This window comes from Artemia sp. Qi Xiang Cuo, chromosome 20, assembly GCF_049724085.1.
Source record: "Artemia sp. Qi Xiang Cuo chromosome 20, ASM4972408v1, whole genome shotgun sequence".
Classification (NCBI taxonomy): domain Eukaryota; kingdom Metazoa; phylum Arthropoda; class Branchiopoda; order Anostraca; family Artemiidae; genus Artemia; species Artemia sp. Qi Xiang Cuo.
Genome location: NC_142813.1, coordinates 1,580,670 through 1,598,713, shown reverse-complemented (window position 1 = coordinate 1,598,713; position 18,044 = coordinate 1,580,670). Strand labels below are relative to the sequence as shown.

Sequence of the window (18,044 nt, the reverse complement as noted above, 5' to 3'; positions counted from 1 at the left end):
GGAAAAGAAGCCTAGCCACACCAAAAGGGACCTGCGGATTGATGAATTGACCATTTCTCCAGATATACGGTCACTACCCGGAGATTTTCCATTCTTCAGCTTATTCAAGGCTGAAAGGATCTCATTCACCGTTGGCTCGTCTTCATTAATGAGGAGATCCAAAAATGGGCTGTCCGATATATCTGGTGGAACAGAAGGGAACGGGCGGTTGAGAGGAGCTTTCGAAGTAATCCGCCCATCTATTTTTCCGGTCATCTGGATCAGTTAGCAGTCTTCCGTTTTCCTCTTTTACTGTTACATCTTGTACGTTTGTCTTCCCGACGATTTCTTTAGTTAGGCGGTACACAGCTCTCGTGTCACCACGTTGGGCTGCTTTTTCTGCCATTCTTGCTTTCTCATTGAGGTGCTGTCGTTTGTCTGATCTAGCACTTTTCTTCGCTTCTTTGTCCATTTCTTTATGCGCTATGTCTTTCATGACATCAGCAAAGGGATTATTACTGAAGCATGCTCTGTTTTATCTTCTTGCGGTCTTCGATCAAGTCCCATGTCTTCTGGGATATCCACTGTTCCTTTATTGACTTTTTGAAGCCAAGAACTTCTTCAGCAGTTTCTGTGTAGTTCTGTTGTATAGTCGTTCAAGCTTTTTCCACGTCTTCTGCTATATCGGCGAGTGCCTTTAATCTGTTCGGGAGTTGAACGCTGAATTGTCTCCTAACATCCTTGTCTCTGAGCTTCTCCACGTCGAAATTTCTAGGTAATTTTGTTGGTTTTCGAGATCTGTTGGAGCGGAGTTTCAACTTGAGTGTTGCTACAAGAAGTTCATGGTCCGACTCGACGTCCGCACTTCTTTATCTCATCATGTCTTTCAGACTAGTTCTCCACCGTCGTCGGATAAGAAAGTTGTCAATCTGATTTTTGACAGTTTTGTCTGGGGATGTCCATGTATACTTATGGATATCTTCGTGCTCAAATAATGTACCTCCTATCAACAGGTCATTCGACATGGCAAAGCTGACTAGCCTTGCCCCATTTTCGTTGATAGTTCCAAGCCCGTGATGTACCAACATCTCGGGGCAATAAGATTTGTCCTGACCAACATTCGTATTTAGGTCGCCTGCCAAGCAAGCGACGTCATGGAGAGGGAGGGAGTCTAGGACAGACTGAAGGGTTTCATAAAAATCGTCTTTCGAGACTTCATCGGCGTTATTTGTTGGTGCATTGCAGATGACTAGCGACAGCTTTGCATGGTTAGATGCAAATCGTGTATACAGGATTCTCTCGTTAATCGACTTCCACGAGCAAAGAGATTTTGCTGCATTTGGGTTCAATATAGCTGCGACTCCAGCTGCATGTCTGTCCACTTTACTGCTGTACAGAACTGTATAAGTCGTGTTGCTGTTTACTTCTTTGAGCTTCTTTTCTCCACAGTCTTTCCATCGTACTTTGTTCACTGCGAGGATGTCAAGCTGAAAGTTTTCGCACTCTTGTAGAACTTGTTCAGTTTTTGAAAGAGCCGAGATGGTCCTTACGTTCAAAAATCCTATTCCTATTGGTTTATTCGCGTTCAGAAATCTGGTCGAGGGGCATGCATGGGTCGTCATCATAATGGGATTTGATCCAAGGCTTTTCACCGACGTTTCTTTAGTATATTCTTTTTCTACGGGAGCAACTTGCTAGGCCACTGCCCAATCGGTTTCTTTGACTCGACTAGGGGCAGGGACGCCAATCCCTGATCGAGGAGCTGGAACCCTCGGTGCCTACCCAAGTTGCAGAGGCCGTTGTCCAAGTCTGGATCTTCCGCCCTTTCGCAGTTGTCCTCCTGGAGAGGATCCTCCCACGATGGTATCCTGCAGTACCATACAATTTAACCCATTGCTGGAAGAAGGTTCGCAACTACGGGGACGTGCCCTTTCGCCGGTGTGCCCTGCTCAGTGTGCGTCAGAGGGGCCTTCATCCTCCTCCGCTTGTATTTATGACCCCCGGGCGAGGGTGCCCTAGTTTCAATTATGGACCCCAGGGGCTAGGTTCCCCTTGGTCCACGCCTCCCTTTATGGAGGTACCCAACATATCTGTAGGATATTCCCCTATCCACCACCTTGGGACGCACTGAGTGGCCTGGGGAGGGCCCCGTCTGAGAAGGTGAGAAGGTTCTTCATGCCATTCGGTTTATTTTTGGACTTCCCTGCTCAAATGTTGTTGTGGAAAGACTTTTCAGCGTTCTGAAAACAGTAAAAAATGAGAAGAAGAATGGGCTCAAAAACGTAACTTTGGCTGCGACGATTTATTTCAAGTATGGGTTGAAGCGTAAAGGTCTGTATACAACTCTATATAAAAAAAAGTCAAAAACAAAAATAATGCGTGAAAAAGCGATCGGTTGGATATCATTTATGCCAATTCGTACCAATTCAAATAAAAACGAGGCTGTTGCACAAGTAGTAATAGAGAAGAAAAAATAATGGCAAAGAAAAACAAATAAATAAAATATATTCATATGGCCCAGAATCTGAGATCTGGACCCAGAAGTAGAGTAGTACCTTATATTTCTAGCAGACTATGTTCCTTCCTATGCTATTCTATGGCATTATGTTCCTTCCTATGTTACTCTATGGTAACTCTGCACCTTTTCAAAGAGAGTGAGTAGCCCCATGCATATAGGTAATACTTCTATGGCAGCTCTACACCTTTTCAAAGAAAGTGAGTATCCTCTCACATGGACTTACACTTCTATGGATGCCCTAGAAACATATTTCTATGGCAGCTCTACGCCTTTTCAAAGAGAGTGAGTATCCTCTCACATGGCCTTACACTTCTATGGATGCCCTAGGAACACATTTCTATGGATGCTCTACACCTTTTCAAAGAGAGTCAGAACTCCCTCACACAGTTTGACGTAGACATTTTTTTTTTTAACCAAAAACTAGAAATTGTCAAATTGCGTATTTAGGAATGATTTTGTAGGAAAAACTGTCTATCACCCATGCATCATCCACTGTTGCATTTCTTTAAAGTATGTGCTATCAGACTGGTTTCTGATTTTTTGGACAATTGCCTTAACTTGAGAGTAGTTTGTTAGAAATGCGTCGCTGATAATTAAAAAATCGGATGCTAAACCCAGACAAACAAAAGGATTGTAACACCTGATTGGTTCGTTTATTTTGCATGATATTTCTAAAGTCAATTAAGATGAACAAATGTCGGAGTGTAGGTTTTAAAACACAAGGCATGTGCAAGGGAAAATTTTTTTTGGTGAGGGGGCTTAAAAAGGCAAACATGCGTGAACTACATTAGTTTATAAGACGGATCGTGAAAATCCCAAGGTTTTGTGTAATAAGAATGGATCAGAGGTAGCCTCCTCTACATACACGAATGCATATCGCTAGAAGGTTTTCAGACGGGATTTGTTATTTAAAAAATCGGATGCTAAACTCAGACAAACAAAAGGATTGTAACACCTGATTGGTTCGTTTATTTGCCTGATATTTCTAAAGTCAATTAAGATGAAGAAACGTCGGAGTGTAGGTTTTACATCACCAGGCACGTGCGAGGGAAATTTTTTGTTGGTTGGGGGGGGGGCTTAAGAAGACAAAAATAGGTGAACTATATTAGTTTATAAGACGGATTGTGAAAATCTCAAGGTTTTGTATAACAAGAAGGGATCAGAGGTAGGCTCCCCTACAGACACCAATGCAGATTACTAGAAGATTTTCAGACGGACTTTGTTATTTAAAAAATCGGATGCTAAACCCATACAGACAGAAGAATTGTAACACCTGATTGGTTCGTTTATTTTGCATGATATTTCTAAAGTAAAGTAAGATGAAGAAATGTTGGAGTGTAGGTTTTACATCACCAGGCACGTGCGAGGGAAATTTTCTCGTGCGAGGGAATTTCAAAAGGTTAGATTCTCGTTTTGTTGAGTGTGAGGGGTTTTTTTTTTGTTTTTGTTTTTGTTTTTTTTTTTTTTTGTTTTGTTTTTTTTTGTTGGGTGGTGGTGGGGGTGTTTTTCTCTTTTTATTTTTGTTTGGCACTGAGGACGACTTGGCGGAGGTCCTTGTCGAAATATTTGCTTATATTTTGTCATCTTCATGGTTCGCTGGCTCACAAAATCCTCGTTTTTTCACCCTTTTTGATTTTATTTTTCTTTTTGTTATTTTCTCTCTTCTCTGAGTTTTAGTTTGTCATGTATAGACAGTGTGGTCTAAGAATGTATCTATAATTTAATTTCTGATCGCGGGGGGCTGGGCACGGTTGAAGTTGTTTTAACATAAAAATACCCTCCACCTCTTCAATGGAAAATTCCCCCCTCAAGACAATCCCATTCCTGTCGACTTTTGGAGGGTGTTTCTCCATTTTTCGATAACCAGGCAATTTTCTCAAGATCATAGCTTTTGACTGGCAACACTAAAGTTAATGAATCCTAAATCTTTAGCCCGTCTTAAAATACTCTAGCTATATCCATTCGTGTATGTAGGGGAGGTTACCTCCGGCACATTCTCTGTGCACAAAACCTTGGGATTTTCACTATCAGTCGTTTGAACTAAGTCAGTTCACCCAATTTTACCTTTTTATTCCCACCCCCAACAAAAAATTTCCCTCGCACGTGCCTGGTGATGTCAAATATCCATTCGTGTATGTAGGGGAGGCTACCTCCGATCTAATCTTGGTACACAAAACCTTGGTATTTTCACGATCCATCTTATAAACTAATATAGTTCACCTATTTTTGCCTTTTTAAGCCCACTCACCAACAAAAAATTTTCCTTGTTCGTGCCTGGGGATGTAAAACCTACAAACCGACATTTCTTCATCTTAATTGACTTAAGAAATATCATGCAAAATAAACGAACCAATCAGGTGTTACAATCCTTTTGTTTGTCTGAGTTTAGCATCCGATTTTTTAAATAACAAAGCCTGTCTTAAAATATTCTAGCGATATCCATTCGTGTATGTAGAGGAGGCTACCTCCGGTCCATTCTTGGTACACAAAACCTTGGGATCTTATAAACTCATGTAGTTCACCCATTTTTGCCTTTTTAAGCCCCCCCACCTACAACAAATTACCCTCGCTCGTGCCTGGTGATGTAAAACCTAAACTCTGACATTTTTTCATCTTACTTGACTTTAGAAATATCATGCAAAATAAACGAACCAATCAGGTGTTACAATCCTTTTGTTTGTCTGAGTTTAGCATCCGATTTTTTAAATAACAAAGCCCGTCTTAAAATATTCTAGCAATATCCATTCGTGTATGTAGAGAAGGCTACCTCCGGTCCATTCTTAGTACACAAAACCTTGGGATTTTCACGATCCGTCTTATAAACTAATGTAGTTCACCCATTTTTGTCTTTTTCAGCCCCCCCCCACCAACAAAAAATTTCCCACGCACGTGCCTGGTGATGTAAAACCTACGCTCCGACATTTCTTCATCTTAATTGACTTTAGAAATATCATGCAAAATAAACGAACCAATCAGGTGTTACAATCCTTTTGTTTGTCTGAGTTTAGCATCCGATTTTTTAATTATCAGCGACGCATTTCTAACAAACTACTCTCAAGTAAAGGCAATTGTCCAAAGTACCAGAAACCAGTCTAATAGCTCATGCATCAAAGAAATGTAACTGTGGATAATGCAAGGGCGATAGACAGCTTTTTCTATAAAATCACTTCTTAATACGCAATTTGACATTTTATAGTTTTGTGTATAAAAAAACCATGTCTACGTCAAACTGTGTGAGGGAGTTCTGACTCTCTTTGAAAAGGTGTAGAGCATCCATAGAAATGTGTTCCTAGGGCATCCATAGAAGTGTAAGTCTATGTGAGAGGATACTCACTCTCTTTGAAAAGGCATAGAGCTGCCATAGAAATGTTTTCCTAGGGCATCCATAGAAGTTTAAGGCCATGTGAGAGGATACTCACTCTCTTTGAAAAGGTGTAGAGCTGTTATAGAAGTATTACCTATATGCTTGGGGCTACTCACTCTCTTTGAAAAGGTGTAGAGCTGCTATAGAATAACATAGGAAGGAACATAGTGCCATAGAATAGTATAGGAAGGAACATAGTGTGCTAGAAATATAAGGTACTACTCTACTTCTGGGTCCAGATCTCAGATTCTGGGCCATATGAATATATTTTATTTATTTGTTTTTCTTTGCCATTATTTTTTCTTCTCTATTACTACTTGTGCAACAGCCTCGTTTTTATTTGAATTGGTACGAATTGGCATAAATGATATCCAACCGATCGCTTTTTCACGCATTATTTTTGTTTTTGACTTTTTTTTATATATAGTTGTATACAGACCTTTACGCTTCAACCCATACTTGAAATAAATCGTCGCAGCCAAAGTTACGTTTTTGAGCCCATTCTTCTTCTCATTTTTTACTGTTTTCAGAACGCTGAAAAGTCTTTCCACAACAACATTTGAGCAGGGAAGTCCAAAAATAAACCGAATGGCATGAAGAACCTTCTCACCTTCTCAGACGGGGGCCCTCCCCAGGCCACTCAGTGCGTCCCAAGGTGGTGGATAGGGGAATATCCTACAGATATGTTGGGTACCTCCATAAAGGGAGGCGTGGACCAAGGGGGAACCTAGCCCCTGGGGTCCATAATTGAAACTAGGGCACCCTCGCCCGGGGGTCATAAATACAAGCGGAGGAGGATGAAGGCCCCTCTGACGCACACTGAGCAGGGCACACCGGCGAAAGGGCACGTCCCCGTAGTTGCGAACCTTCTTCCATTAATGGTTTAAACTGTATGGTACTGCAGGATGCCATCGTTGGAGTATCCTCTCCTCGAAGACAACTACGAAAGGGCAGAAGATCCAGACTTGGACAACGGCCTTTGCAAGTTGGGTTGCCACCGGGGGTTCCGGCTCCTCGATCAGGGATTGGCGTCCCTGCCCCTAGTCGAGTCAAAGAAACCGATTGGGCAGTGGCCTAGCAAGTTGCTCCCGTAGAAAAAGAAACGTCAGTGAAAAGCCTCGGATCAAATTCCAATATGATGACGACCCATGCATGCCCCTCGACCAGATTTCTGAACGCGAATAAACCAGTACGAATAGGCTTTCGGAACATAAGGACCATCTCGGCTCTTTCAAAAACTGAGCAAGCTCTACAAGAGTGCGAAAACTTTCGGCTTGACATCCTCGCAGTGACCGAAGCACAATGGAGAGGCTGTGGAGAAAAGAAGCTCAAAGCAGTAAACAGCAACACGACTTATATAGTTCTGTACAGAAGAAAAGCGGACTGACATGAAGCTGGAATCGCAGCAATATTGAACCCAAATATAGCAAAATATCTTTGCTCGTGGAAGCCGATTAACGAGAGAATCCTGTATACACGATTTGCATCTAAACATCCAAAGCTGTCGCTAGTCATCTGCTATGCACCAACAAATGATGCCGATGAAGCCACAAAAGACGATTTTTATGAAACTCTCCAGTCTGTCCTAGACTCCATCCCTCTCCATGACGTCACTTGCCTGGCAGTTGACCTAAATGCGAAAGTTGGTCAGGACAGATCTTATTGCCCCGAGGTGTTGGGACACCATGGGCTTGGAACTATCAACGAAAATGGTGCAAGGCTAGTCAGCTTTGCCATGTCGAACGACCTGTTGATAGGAGGTACATTATTCGATCACAAAGATATTCATAAGTATACATGGACATCTCCAGACAAAACTGTCAAAAATCAGATTGACAACTTTCTTATCCGACGACGGTGGAGAACTAGTCTGAAAGATGTGAGGAGTTACAGAAGTGCGGACCTTGGGTCGGACCATGAACTTCTTGCAGCAACACTCAAGTTGAAACTCCGCTCCAACAGATCTTGACAACCAACAAAATTACCTAGAAATTTCGACGTGGAGAAGCTCAGAGACAAGGATGTTAGGAGACAATTCAGCATTAAACCCTCGAACAGATTCAAGACACTTGCTGATATACCACAAGACGTGGAAAAAGCTTGGATGACTATACAAAAAAACTACACAGACACTGCTGAAGAAGTTGTTGGCTTCAAAAAGTCAATAAAGGAACAGTGGATATCCCAGAAGACATGGGACTTGATCGAAGACCGCAAGAAGATAAAACAGAGCATCTTCAGTAATAATCCCTTTGCTGATGTCATGAAAGACATAGCGCATAAAGAAATGGACAAACAAGTGAAGAAAAGTGCTAGATCAGATAAGCAACAGCACCTCAATGAGAAAGCAAGAATGGCAAAAGAAGCAGCCCAACGTGGTGACACGAGAGCTGTGTACCGCCTAACTAAAGAAATCGTCGGGAAGACAAACGTACAAGATGTAACAGTAAAAGAGGAAAACGGAAGACTGCTAACTGATCCAGATGACCGGAAAAAAAGATGGGCGGATTACTTTGATAGCCTTCTCAACCGCCCGTTCCCTTCTGTTCCACCAGATATATCGGACAGCCCATTTTTGGATCTCCTCATTAATGAAGACGAGCCAACGGTGAATGAGATCCTTTCAGCCTTGAATAAGCTGAAGAATGGAAAATCTCCGGGTAGTGACCGTATATCTGGAGAAATGGTCAATTCATCAATCCGCAGGTCCCTTTTGGTGTGGCTAGGCTTCTTTTCCCTCCTCTGGCAAAAAGAAAAAGTCCCCAAAGACTGGAGAGCAGAAACCAATATTAAATTGTTGAAAAGAGGAGACGCGACAATCTGTGACAATTACAGAGCCATCAACCTCCTCTCGATACCCGGAAAACTCTTCTGCATAATCATCCTGACAAGACTTCAAGCGGCCTTAGACCCGCATTTACGCGAGGAGCAACATGGTTTCCGACCAAAACAATCTTGCGTCGATCTGATATTCACACTTCGCACCATGCTTGAAGTATCAAATGAGTGGAGACAACGTCTATATCTATTGTTTGTTGACTTTGAAAAAGCGTTCGACTCAATAGACCGCCCAATACTATGGAGGATCCTGGTCTTCTACGGTGTTCCTGAAAAGCTGGTTCGCCTTATCATGGTAATGCACGAAGACACGGAATGCTGCGTGAGAACATCTCTAGGAAATACGAGATATTTCAAAGTGATGACAGGTGTCGAACAAGGGTGCGTATTGTCTCCATTCCTCTTTATTCTCATAGTGGACTACATATTCAGACAAATTGATGGATATGGGATCAGAATTGCAGGCAGACTAGTCCAAGATCTCGAGTTTGCAGACGATGTTGGATTGATGGAGAAAGAGAAAAGCAAACTTAAAGACTTTTTAAGCTATTCAGCTGAAAGAGCCGAGCAGTTTGGGTTACATATCAACGCCCCCAAAACCAAAGCGATATCAACCACTAACTCACCGATGAATATCCAGCTGGGGACTGAAAGAATAGAGCAAGTCACCGAATTCCGATATCTTGGTAGCACAGTCTCGTTTAGTGGCGATTCCGAAAAAGAGCCCAGAACACGAATAGCCCTGGCAAGCTCAGCATTTCAACGACTTCGACCAGTCTGGAGATCAGCGAAGTGCTCAGTCCAGCTAAAACTTCGCTTTTTCAGAAGCAACGTCCTTTCTATCTTGACTTACGTGATGTAATGTTTAAACTCACAGATGAGAAATAAAAACGACTCACTGAATATGAAAACAACTGTCTTCGACGTATCATGAATATTAACTGGAAGGATAGAATAACAAACTTGGAAATTCACCACTACACAAACCAGCCTGATGTCGCTGATGTAGTCAGGCAACAAAGATGGCGCTATCTTGGCCATGTTATCCGTATGCCAGGATCGAGACTACCGAATATGCTCTTTCAGTGGCTCCAGACGACACGCGTCGACGGGGAAGGCTCAAAAACACGCTTCGCAGGATATATGAGCGGGACAGGAGAGCCCTTCATGCATCCTTAGTCCCTGAGTGGGAGGAAATCTACGCCACAGCTCATTTCCGGGATGATTGGAGACTGTTAACGGGCACCCTGTGTGCCTCTGGAGGTACAGGAGGAGCTAAGGTCTAAGGTAAGGCATGATGAACATTAGTGAACTTTAGTATTCCACTTGGCTTCTTGATGGACGCCACCCAGTTTCAAAAATCAATCGGGTTTCCACCACTGAGCAAACAGTCGTCTGGACTAAGCAGCATCAATACCCGCCACTCTTTTTCAACCAGCCGAAAATCCCACGAGGGGTGTCTGAACTTTTGGCAAAAAAGCCGTAACGATAGAATATCACCATCCGATGTGACTTTTGGGTCTACAGTATATACAAAGTTGTAAATACCGTGAACAAATGGAAATCGATCGACTAGCTGGAACACAGCTTCAATATATAATTTCTGGGCAATCTCCTTGATGCTCTTGCATTTCTCCGTGAACGTTGTATCTTTAACTTGTAAGGAAAACAGACAGGCGATCGGTTCTGGTCCCATATAAACCTTAGAGGCGGGTAGAAACAACTCTTCTCTTTTAAGGTTCTCTTTCAATTTCTCTCTCAATTTCTTCTCTTTCAATTTGTTTCACATAGTCTTTTACTATGAAATTGTGATAAAAGCTCTTCACAACTTCTAACACTTCTTTTTAAGCAAGTAAAATCGTTAATGTGCATACTTGCTTCTATTTGTATTTTTCTATCCCGTCGCCTCCACGTTGGTTGTTTTGTTTCAAATTTCGCAGGTCTATCCAAGTCTGACAAAACAATAACGTTTGTCAATCGCTTTTGTTGAAATCCCGCCGTTGTATCCAAAATTCCTATTTCCATAACAAAAATCCATAGGCTCGGCAAGGAAAAAAGGGGAAAATCCAAATTTAAAGTAGAAGTAAAGTACTAAAGTAGGTCTAGGATTATTAGAGGAGAAACATTCAAAATAAAGTAGTCTACCCTAAGCTATAGTAGAAATGGAAGAACTGCCTTCATTCCCCGGTTATAGTTTGTTTAGCACCCAGAAGAGCATTGAGGGTAAAAAAGGAGTTTATTTTTGATTTTGTTTTGTTTAAATTGACAGGTGAAAAGGCCCTTCGGCACTAGCAGAAGAATATAGTAGGATGAGTATTTTCACTATCTAATCTTAAATTTGTTCTTACTTAAATTTTTCTCTCAAGGCTCCTTTTAAAATTATAAATTTTAAAATTATAATTTTAAAATTTTTAATTATAATTATAATTAATTATTTAATTAATTATATATTATTAATATATTTATATATTATATATTTATATATTATTATATTATATTATATATTATATATTTATATATTAATTATATATTTAATTAAAATTATAAGTTGTTAAATCATGGAGGTTTACCCTTCTCATTCTTTTAGAAAATAGCACCCAAATTACATTTTTTGGGTAAATACCACCGCTGGTGGCGAAAAAAAATGGACACCTCAACGCTACCCATGTAAAAAAGGGATTTTCATAGTTGTTGTAAATTTTTCAAAACTAAATTCCTGTAAATTTTCTTCAAAACCATATGTTACTATCAAGATTAATCAAAATAATTATTACGACTCCCGAATCAGCTGAAAATGGTAATTTTTCCTCACTAGGCTATTCTTTTTTAGCCAAAAAGATTTTTGGCTACAACCTAGATTAAATATGCTTCGTTTTAAGTTCCAGCTTCGCTCTTTACTTCCCTCCGAAGAACTCTGTTTGTTTGTTTTTTAATTAAGAAACATTAAAAAACAAAGATCCTGACATTAAACCAAGAATCACCGAAGAACTAACAAAATTGAAGTGTTCGGTTCTGTTCTGATGAGGCAGGAGTAAGATGGCTCAATTATATTTTTGGCTCGTATATTCATTTAACGCAAATGTAAAGAAAAACACAAACGTAACTTCACAATAAAGAGGTTGAGGGCTGAAGGCCCGAACTATCATATACCCTAGCGGACTTGGGAATGTATCGTAAAGCTGTATCTCTTTCATATATATTTTTGTTCTTGTCAGACACTAAAAGCTTAAACCATAAGAATTTGTTGGTTCCCAAAGCCAACTATCCTTTCAAAGGATAGCTAAACCTTCTTAAACTTTTTCGTTCCACATATTTTTAGCTTAAAATACCTTCATGCGGAAAATTCCCCCCATAGAAAATCCCCCTAAAAATTACCCTCCCCCCTGGAAAATAATACCCCCACGCGGCTGAGATCATAAGCGAGTATATTTCAATTTCACATTTTTGATGCGTTTTTAAAGTTTCTTTGCAGCCCCCCCTCCCCCTGGGAGCCGTCCTAGATGAGTGGATTGGTGTGCTGGATTTAGGATCCTTTGTCCCAGAGGCCAAGGGTTCGAATCCTAGTGTACCCAATTATGTGGTTTGGGACGGGGGTCAGTGGCGTGACTCTGTAAGCTCAGCCAGATTTGACCCAGCTCTAAATGGGTACTTGGAGAAATCTGGGGAAGGTAAACAGGAAGGGTGTGCGAAAGCACAGGATGGCTGGTTCCCATTCCTCCCCCCACTGCACTTTCCAGCTGAAGGGCCTTGAGACGGAGATTGGCACTGCTGGTTCGACCTTAAGGGTCTAGTGCCGCATTCTTTCCTTTTTTTTACCCCCTTCCCCTTGAAAAACCTTTGCTGGAAAGTAATCTTTTGCTGGCTTTTTGCTGGATTGTCGTAGTATTGGTCAATTGGAAACATACGGAACAAGTTTTTTTTTAGACAAATAGTAAAGAGCTTCATTAAACCAAAAATGAGCAGAAATAAATTCAAGCAATCTTCAAGGTTAATAACTAGGAAGTCAAATAGGAAAAAAATATAAATATAATTCTCCATAAAAAAATATGTCAATAAAGACGAATATAAATTAATTTCAAAAACTTTCTCCATGAAACAAGTCTATCCTAGCTCCATTAAGCGAAAAATGAGTAGAAATAAATTCAGATACTTTTCCAAGTCACCATCAATAAATAAATTGAACCCAAAATGAATAGAAATAGCAATAAATAACCGAGTCAAACTCAAAACGAGCAAAAATTAAAAGAAGTAGGGTTAACGACCCCCGCAACCTCTCGAGACTAGAACATGATTTAGACTATACTGAAAACAAGATACATTTTAAATATTTTTACTTTTTTGACTTTGATAAATAAAGAAATATAAAGACTTTAAGTAATAAATATCGGAATTTGTATATTAATCTGACAGTCCACAGTTTTTTTTTTTTTTCTTTCTTTTTTTTTTTTAGCAAAGTGCAAATTATGTTCCGGTCTTGAAGGGACATGGGGCTTGTCAGCCCTTCTTCTTTTAATTTTTGCTCGTTTTGATTTTGACTAGGTTGTCTGTTGTAATTTCTGTCCGTTTCGGGTTTCATTTATTTATTAATGGTGATTTGTGGTTGGTTTACACTTGGAAGATAAGAAAAACAAACTCGTATAATTTGACAACGCTTTGGTCCGTAAAAACTCAAACAATAAGAATTTTTTGGCTCCCAAGGAATATTATCCTTTCAAAGGAAAGCTAAACCTTCTTAAACTTTTGGTGTCATATGTTTTTAGCTTAAAATAAACCCCCGTGGAATTTGCTTGATTTTGATGATCTTTCACCTAATATTTTTTTTGTCTTTCTTCTTTTTTTTTTATTTGGCACCCACTACTGCCAAAAAATTGTAGAAGTTGATATGGAAGTCTTTTCAACAAAAATGGAGCTACGTTTTTTTTTCTAAGTTTTTAAGATACTCATGGTGTGTAAATTCGTCATTTTCCCTTTCCTAAGCATTTCTCAATGAAAGTGAAAAAAAACACAGAAAAAGACCTTATTTTACACGGGGAGGAGGAGTATTTTCTTTGTGGAGGGGTATTTCCCACGGGGTGTATTTTCTGGGAGCTATTTTTTGCGGGGTATTGTCCGCGGCAGGGTATTATCCAGGGGACATTTTCTGGGGGATATTTTCCAGGGGTAACCGCCAGCTTAGCATGAGACAAGACAAAGACAAGTGACATAATAGACGGGAAAAGATTATTTGATCTATATATTTGCACATTAAGGGGGTGGAGGTGAGGGTAAAGTATAGCGGGTCTGCATGCAAATTGTGTTAGGTGCAACTATTTTGTATATTATGAAGTAAGAAATGTTTTAGAACTTCAAACTGTCCAAACACTTTACCCCTACTCCCCTAATGGGCAGATATGTATTAGATCCGTTAACTGTTCAACTTGAACAGTTTAAATTTCGATTATCTGACACCTCCTGGGAGTTTCTCACTGATTCAAGTCGGTCTGTTGATAGTCTTTTCAATCGATTCTATGATCTGGTCAAACAGGCCTTTGTTGATAGTTGATGTGTAACCTCATCTGCTAAAAGCTCCAAGCGTTCTGTTCCTCGTGCCCCTTGGATGACTTCAGCGCTTCTTAAGAGCACTAAAAGAAAGACTTACTTGTGGAAAGCATTCAAATCCTCTAACTCTCATTATAATCTTGAAAGGTATATAAAATAAAGAAATTTATTGAATTCCTTAATTCGTAAAGCCAAGCATATTTATTACTCCCAGATGTTCTCTAAATTCGGCAAGAATATGAGAAGAAACTAGCAACTTATAAACACAGTTCTTCATCCCAATTCTAAAAGAAATAACTTACCAAATAAATTAACGTCTAAGGGGGTAGAGATAACTCATAGTAAGATCATAATGGATGAATTTTGCTCTTACTTTGCATCCATTGGGAAATTCTTCTTCTTCTTCTTCTAATTCAAAGCAGGCGGGCTATTCAGTTGATACTATTTAGCCCTCTTCTTTTTGCTTCACTCTGTGGGTTACAGAGCTACTGTCTTGGTTGTCTCTTATTTATTAGATATTCTCAGATGTCTTTCAGTAGATCTTTTGACTCAAGGAGTTCAAATATAAGATGATAGATATCGATTTCTGTGCTCTGTGTGCAGGTATAGTTGGCTAGGCTCTTGGCTGATAATGAGATTTTGTGGTGTTTGAAGCATTTTAACAGTTTACAAAGCAAGGTATGTTGTGTAGATGTCAGCATATTACATTCAAATAGGCAATGGTCAATTGTTTCATTATTAATATTACAATGCCTGCAAAGAGGGGACAGGGAAGTTGAACCACTTGAATTAGAAAGCTTATATGAGAATGCAAGGAAATTTAGTCCATTTGTTCCAGAACGAATGCTATGATTAATTTTAGAAAGATACTTATTGGGAAAGAGGGAAAGGATAGGATTAATCTTATTAAAATTAATATCGGATAGCCTCCATCGGTAAATATCTCTAATTGGGATCGGTCTCCCACTTGACTGGTCAATATTTGTAGCATTTTTTGCTATTTCTTCAATCTGATGATTACCACTTATGCCAGAGTGGCTAGGAATGTACTGAAAATAAGTTTTTATGCCACTTGAAGCAAGATTATCAATAATACTGAGACAATGATAAGTGTCAATGTCCAACTTACATTGAGGAGCTGAGGCCAGCAACTCAAGGCTTGATAGAGAGTCGGAATATATGATAATATTATTTGAATTTGCAATCAAAGGTTGGTTTTCTTTAAGGTGTTCTTATGCCATGATTATGGCATTTAACTCAGCAGACATTATATATACATTATTATATAATCTCTCACCCATTGCAATTTTCAGGTGAGGAAGGAAAACACCACTGGCAACCTTCTCATTCATTTTTGACCCATCAACAAACATTTGGAAGTGGTTTTTATACGTAATTGTATTAAGTTCTGCAAATTTTTTTCTGGACAAAAGCAATGGGGGTTAAATCTTTATTCCACTTTGAGAACTCATTATTTATTATGGGACTTGACCAATTCCAGGGGGGGGATCGGGGGAGATGAGGTGCAATAGACTTTGCGTGTATGGGGAACTTCTTCTGGGTATTGGCATACTCATCTGCAATGCCTCTAGACAGGGCTGGATTTCTTAACCAATTATGTAGTATGTGTGAGCTATTTGATTCAATTTTTGTAAGATGTTTTGTCAAGAGAAAGCTACGTCTCTCCCTTATTGTTGTTAATTCACTCTCCATAAGCAGAAACCTGGTGCTTGTGGGTTTCCTAAGACCAAATATGAGACGTATTATATCATTTTGTGTTGTTTAATTTTTTTGCATCTGGGTCTTTGCATATGCACCATAGACGATGAGCCCATAGTCAATATGGGGTCTTATATGTGATTTATAAAACTGGAGTAAGGTTTTCTCCTCACAACCCCAGGGTGTGGAAAGAAGTCGTTTCAGTATATTTGTTTTTCTATAGCATTTTTGTATTGTGTTTGAAATGTGGAGGTAGAAATTAAGTTTTTGGTCAAGCATGAGACCTAGGTAATTAATATGATTATCTTCTGGAATAGTTGTTTTATTTAGAGTTAGTTTTGCATTAGCATGGTTTCGCTTCCGGTGAAATTGGATTATTTTTGACTTGGTGGGTGCAATGGGTAAATCTGAATGTTGAGAGGATTTTTCAAACTGGAAAAGTGACTTTTGCAGATTTGACTGTGCTATCTGGAAGGTTTTGCCAGATGACCATAGCACTAGATCATCAGCATATTGTAGATTCGTGTGGGGTAGGTTCATTTCCCAGAGATATAGGGCAAATAGGAGGCAACTGAGGACTGCTCCCTGAGGAAGGCCTTTGGTTATTGTCTTTTGGGGTGAAGAGGCTGAACCAACACAAACAATGAAACTTCGCACTTCTATGAAGGATTTAATAAAAGATACTAGCTTAGGGGGTACTCCATGTTTTACAAGTTTTTTTAAAAGGATTTGGTGGTTCACATTGTCATATGCCACTTCAAAATCTAGGAAAGCTGCAACTAGGACATTATTTTTTGAGAATGATTCATTTATAGCATTTGTTAGCAAAATGAAAGCATATGTTGAGGAGTGGTGTTTCCTGAATCCAGTTTGATTATGTGGGATCATATTATTTTTTTCAACAAACCAGAGTAGTCTGTGATAGATAATTTTCTCCATTATTTTCTCCTTCACAGGAGTAATCTTTATTGGCCTATAAGACTCAGACTTATCTTTTGGTTCATTTTTCTTTAGGATTGGTAGGAAGGACGAACATTTCCATATATTGGGGAACCTAGAAGATGCCCAAGCGTGATTATAACAATTTAGCAATTCTTGTTTGTATGAAGGTGTGAGATTCTTTATCCATGTAGGGTGTATATTGTCATAGCTGCCGCTAGTTTTGGTTCTAATATGATGTATTGCATTATTCAATTCCCGGATTGAAAATGGATTAGTTATGTACTCGGATCCTGGGCGTGGTTGGTAGGAAATTGGGTTCATGGGAATTGTGGACAGTTTGCTTTGATTATTTGATGTTAGCTTATTAACAAAAAGAGTTGCAAATAGGTTAGCTTTTTCATTATCATTGTCATAATGGGTATTATTATGTAAAAGCTCATACAGGAGTGGGTTGGGGGAAGTCTTTTTCCCACAGATGTGGCTTATGACTTTATATATAATTGGCTCATGCGTTTCTCTGGAGAGATTATTTAAAAAATGATTCCAGTATCAAGATTTAGTATCTATTAAAGTCCTTTTTAGATTAGTTTTAACTTGTAATTTTTTTAAATATGTAGTAGGTGATGTTTTTTCTTATGAAATCTTTTCACGCTGCCTTTTTATCCTAAATTTATTTTGGCACTCATTTGTCCACCATGCTTTAGGAATTTGTTTAGGGAATGTTTTCTTAGGTGTTGTCCTGGGGATTGCATGATTAGCTGTATTTATTAGTAAAGATGTCAAGGCTTCAGCATGTGTGTCAACTGTTGTGTTAGAAATGCATGAACTTTGGGTGAAAATTGTAATTTCATCATTTAGCTTATTTTGGAACATAGACCAATTTGCTTTAGTGTTGCTATACTTGGAGGTATGAGATAAAGTTTCAGCAGGTTCATTTAGGGAGCAAACTATAGCAAAGTGGTCAGTACATAGACTATCAATTTTATTTATGTAAATTTTGTTCAAAAAATTTAATGACATAATTTGTAGGTCAATTGTGGAGAATCTGCCCCTTTTGGGGTTGAAATATGTATTCAGGTTTGGAGGGGTAGCAACAGCTAATTCATTATTATTTGAAGTCATATGCTCAATGAATTTACCAGCTTT

General features: G+C 39.3%; 2 protein-coding genes across 2 annotated transcripts; one reads left to right on the top strand and one right to left on the bottom strand.

The window, feature by feature from the left end:
* Nucleotides 1-848: 848 nt before the first annotated feature.
* LOC148939754 (protein CFDP2-like) lies at nt 849-1,601 on the bottom strand. The gene has a single exon (XM_089106427.1). It carries the CDS (start codon nt 1,599-1,601, stop codon nt 849-851), a length of 753 nt encoding a protein of 250 aa, XP_088962553.1.
* Nucleotides 1,602-2,354: 753 nt separating this feature from the next.
* LOC148939753 (protein CFDP2-like) lies at nt 2,355-7,830 on the top strand. The gene is made up of 2 exons (XM_089106426.1): nt 2,355-2,432; nt 7,312-7,830. Exons 1-2 carry the CDS (start codon nt 2,355-2,357, stop codon nt 7,828-7,830), a joined length of 597 nt encoding a protein of 198 aa, XP_088962552.1.
* The last annotated feature ends 10,214 nt before the right edge of the window (nt 7,831-18,044 follow it).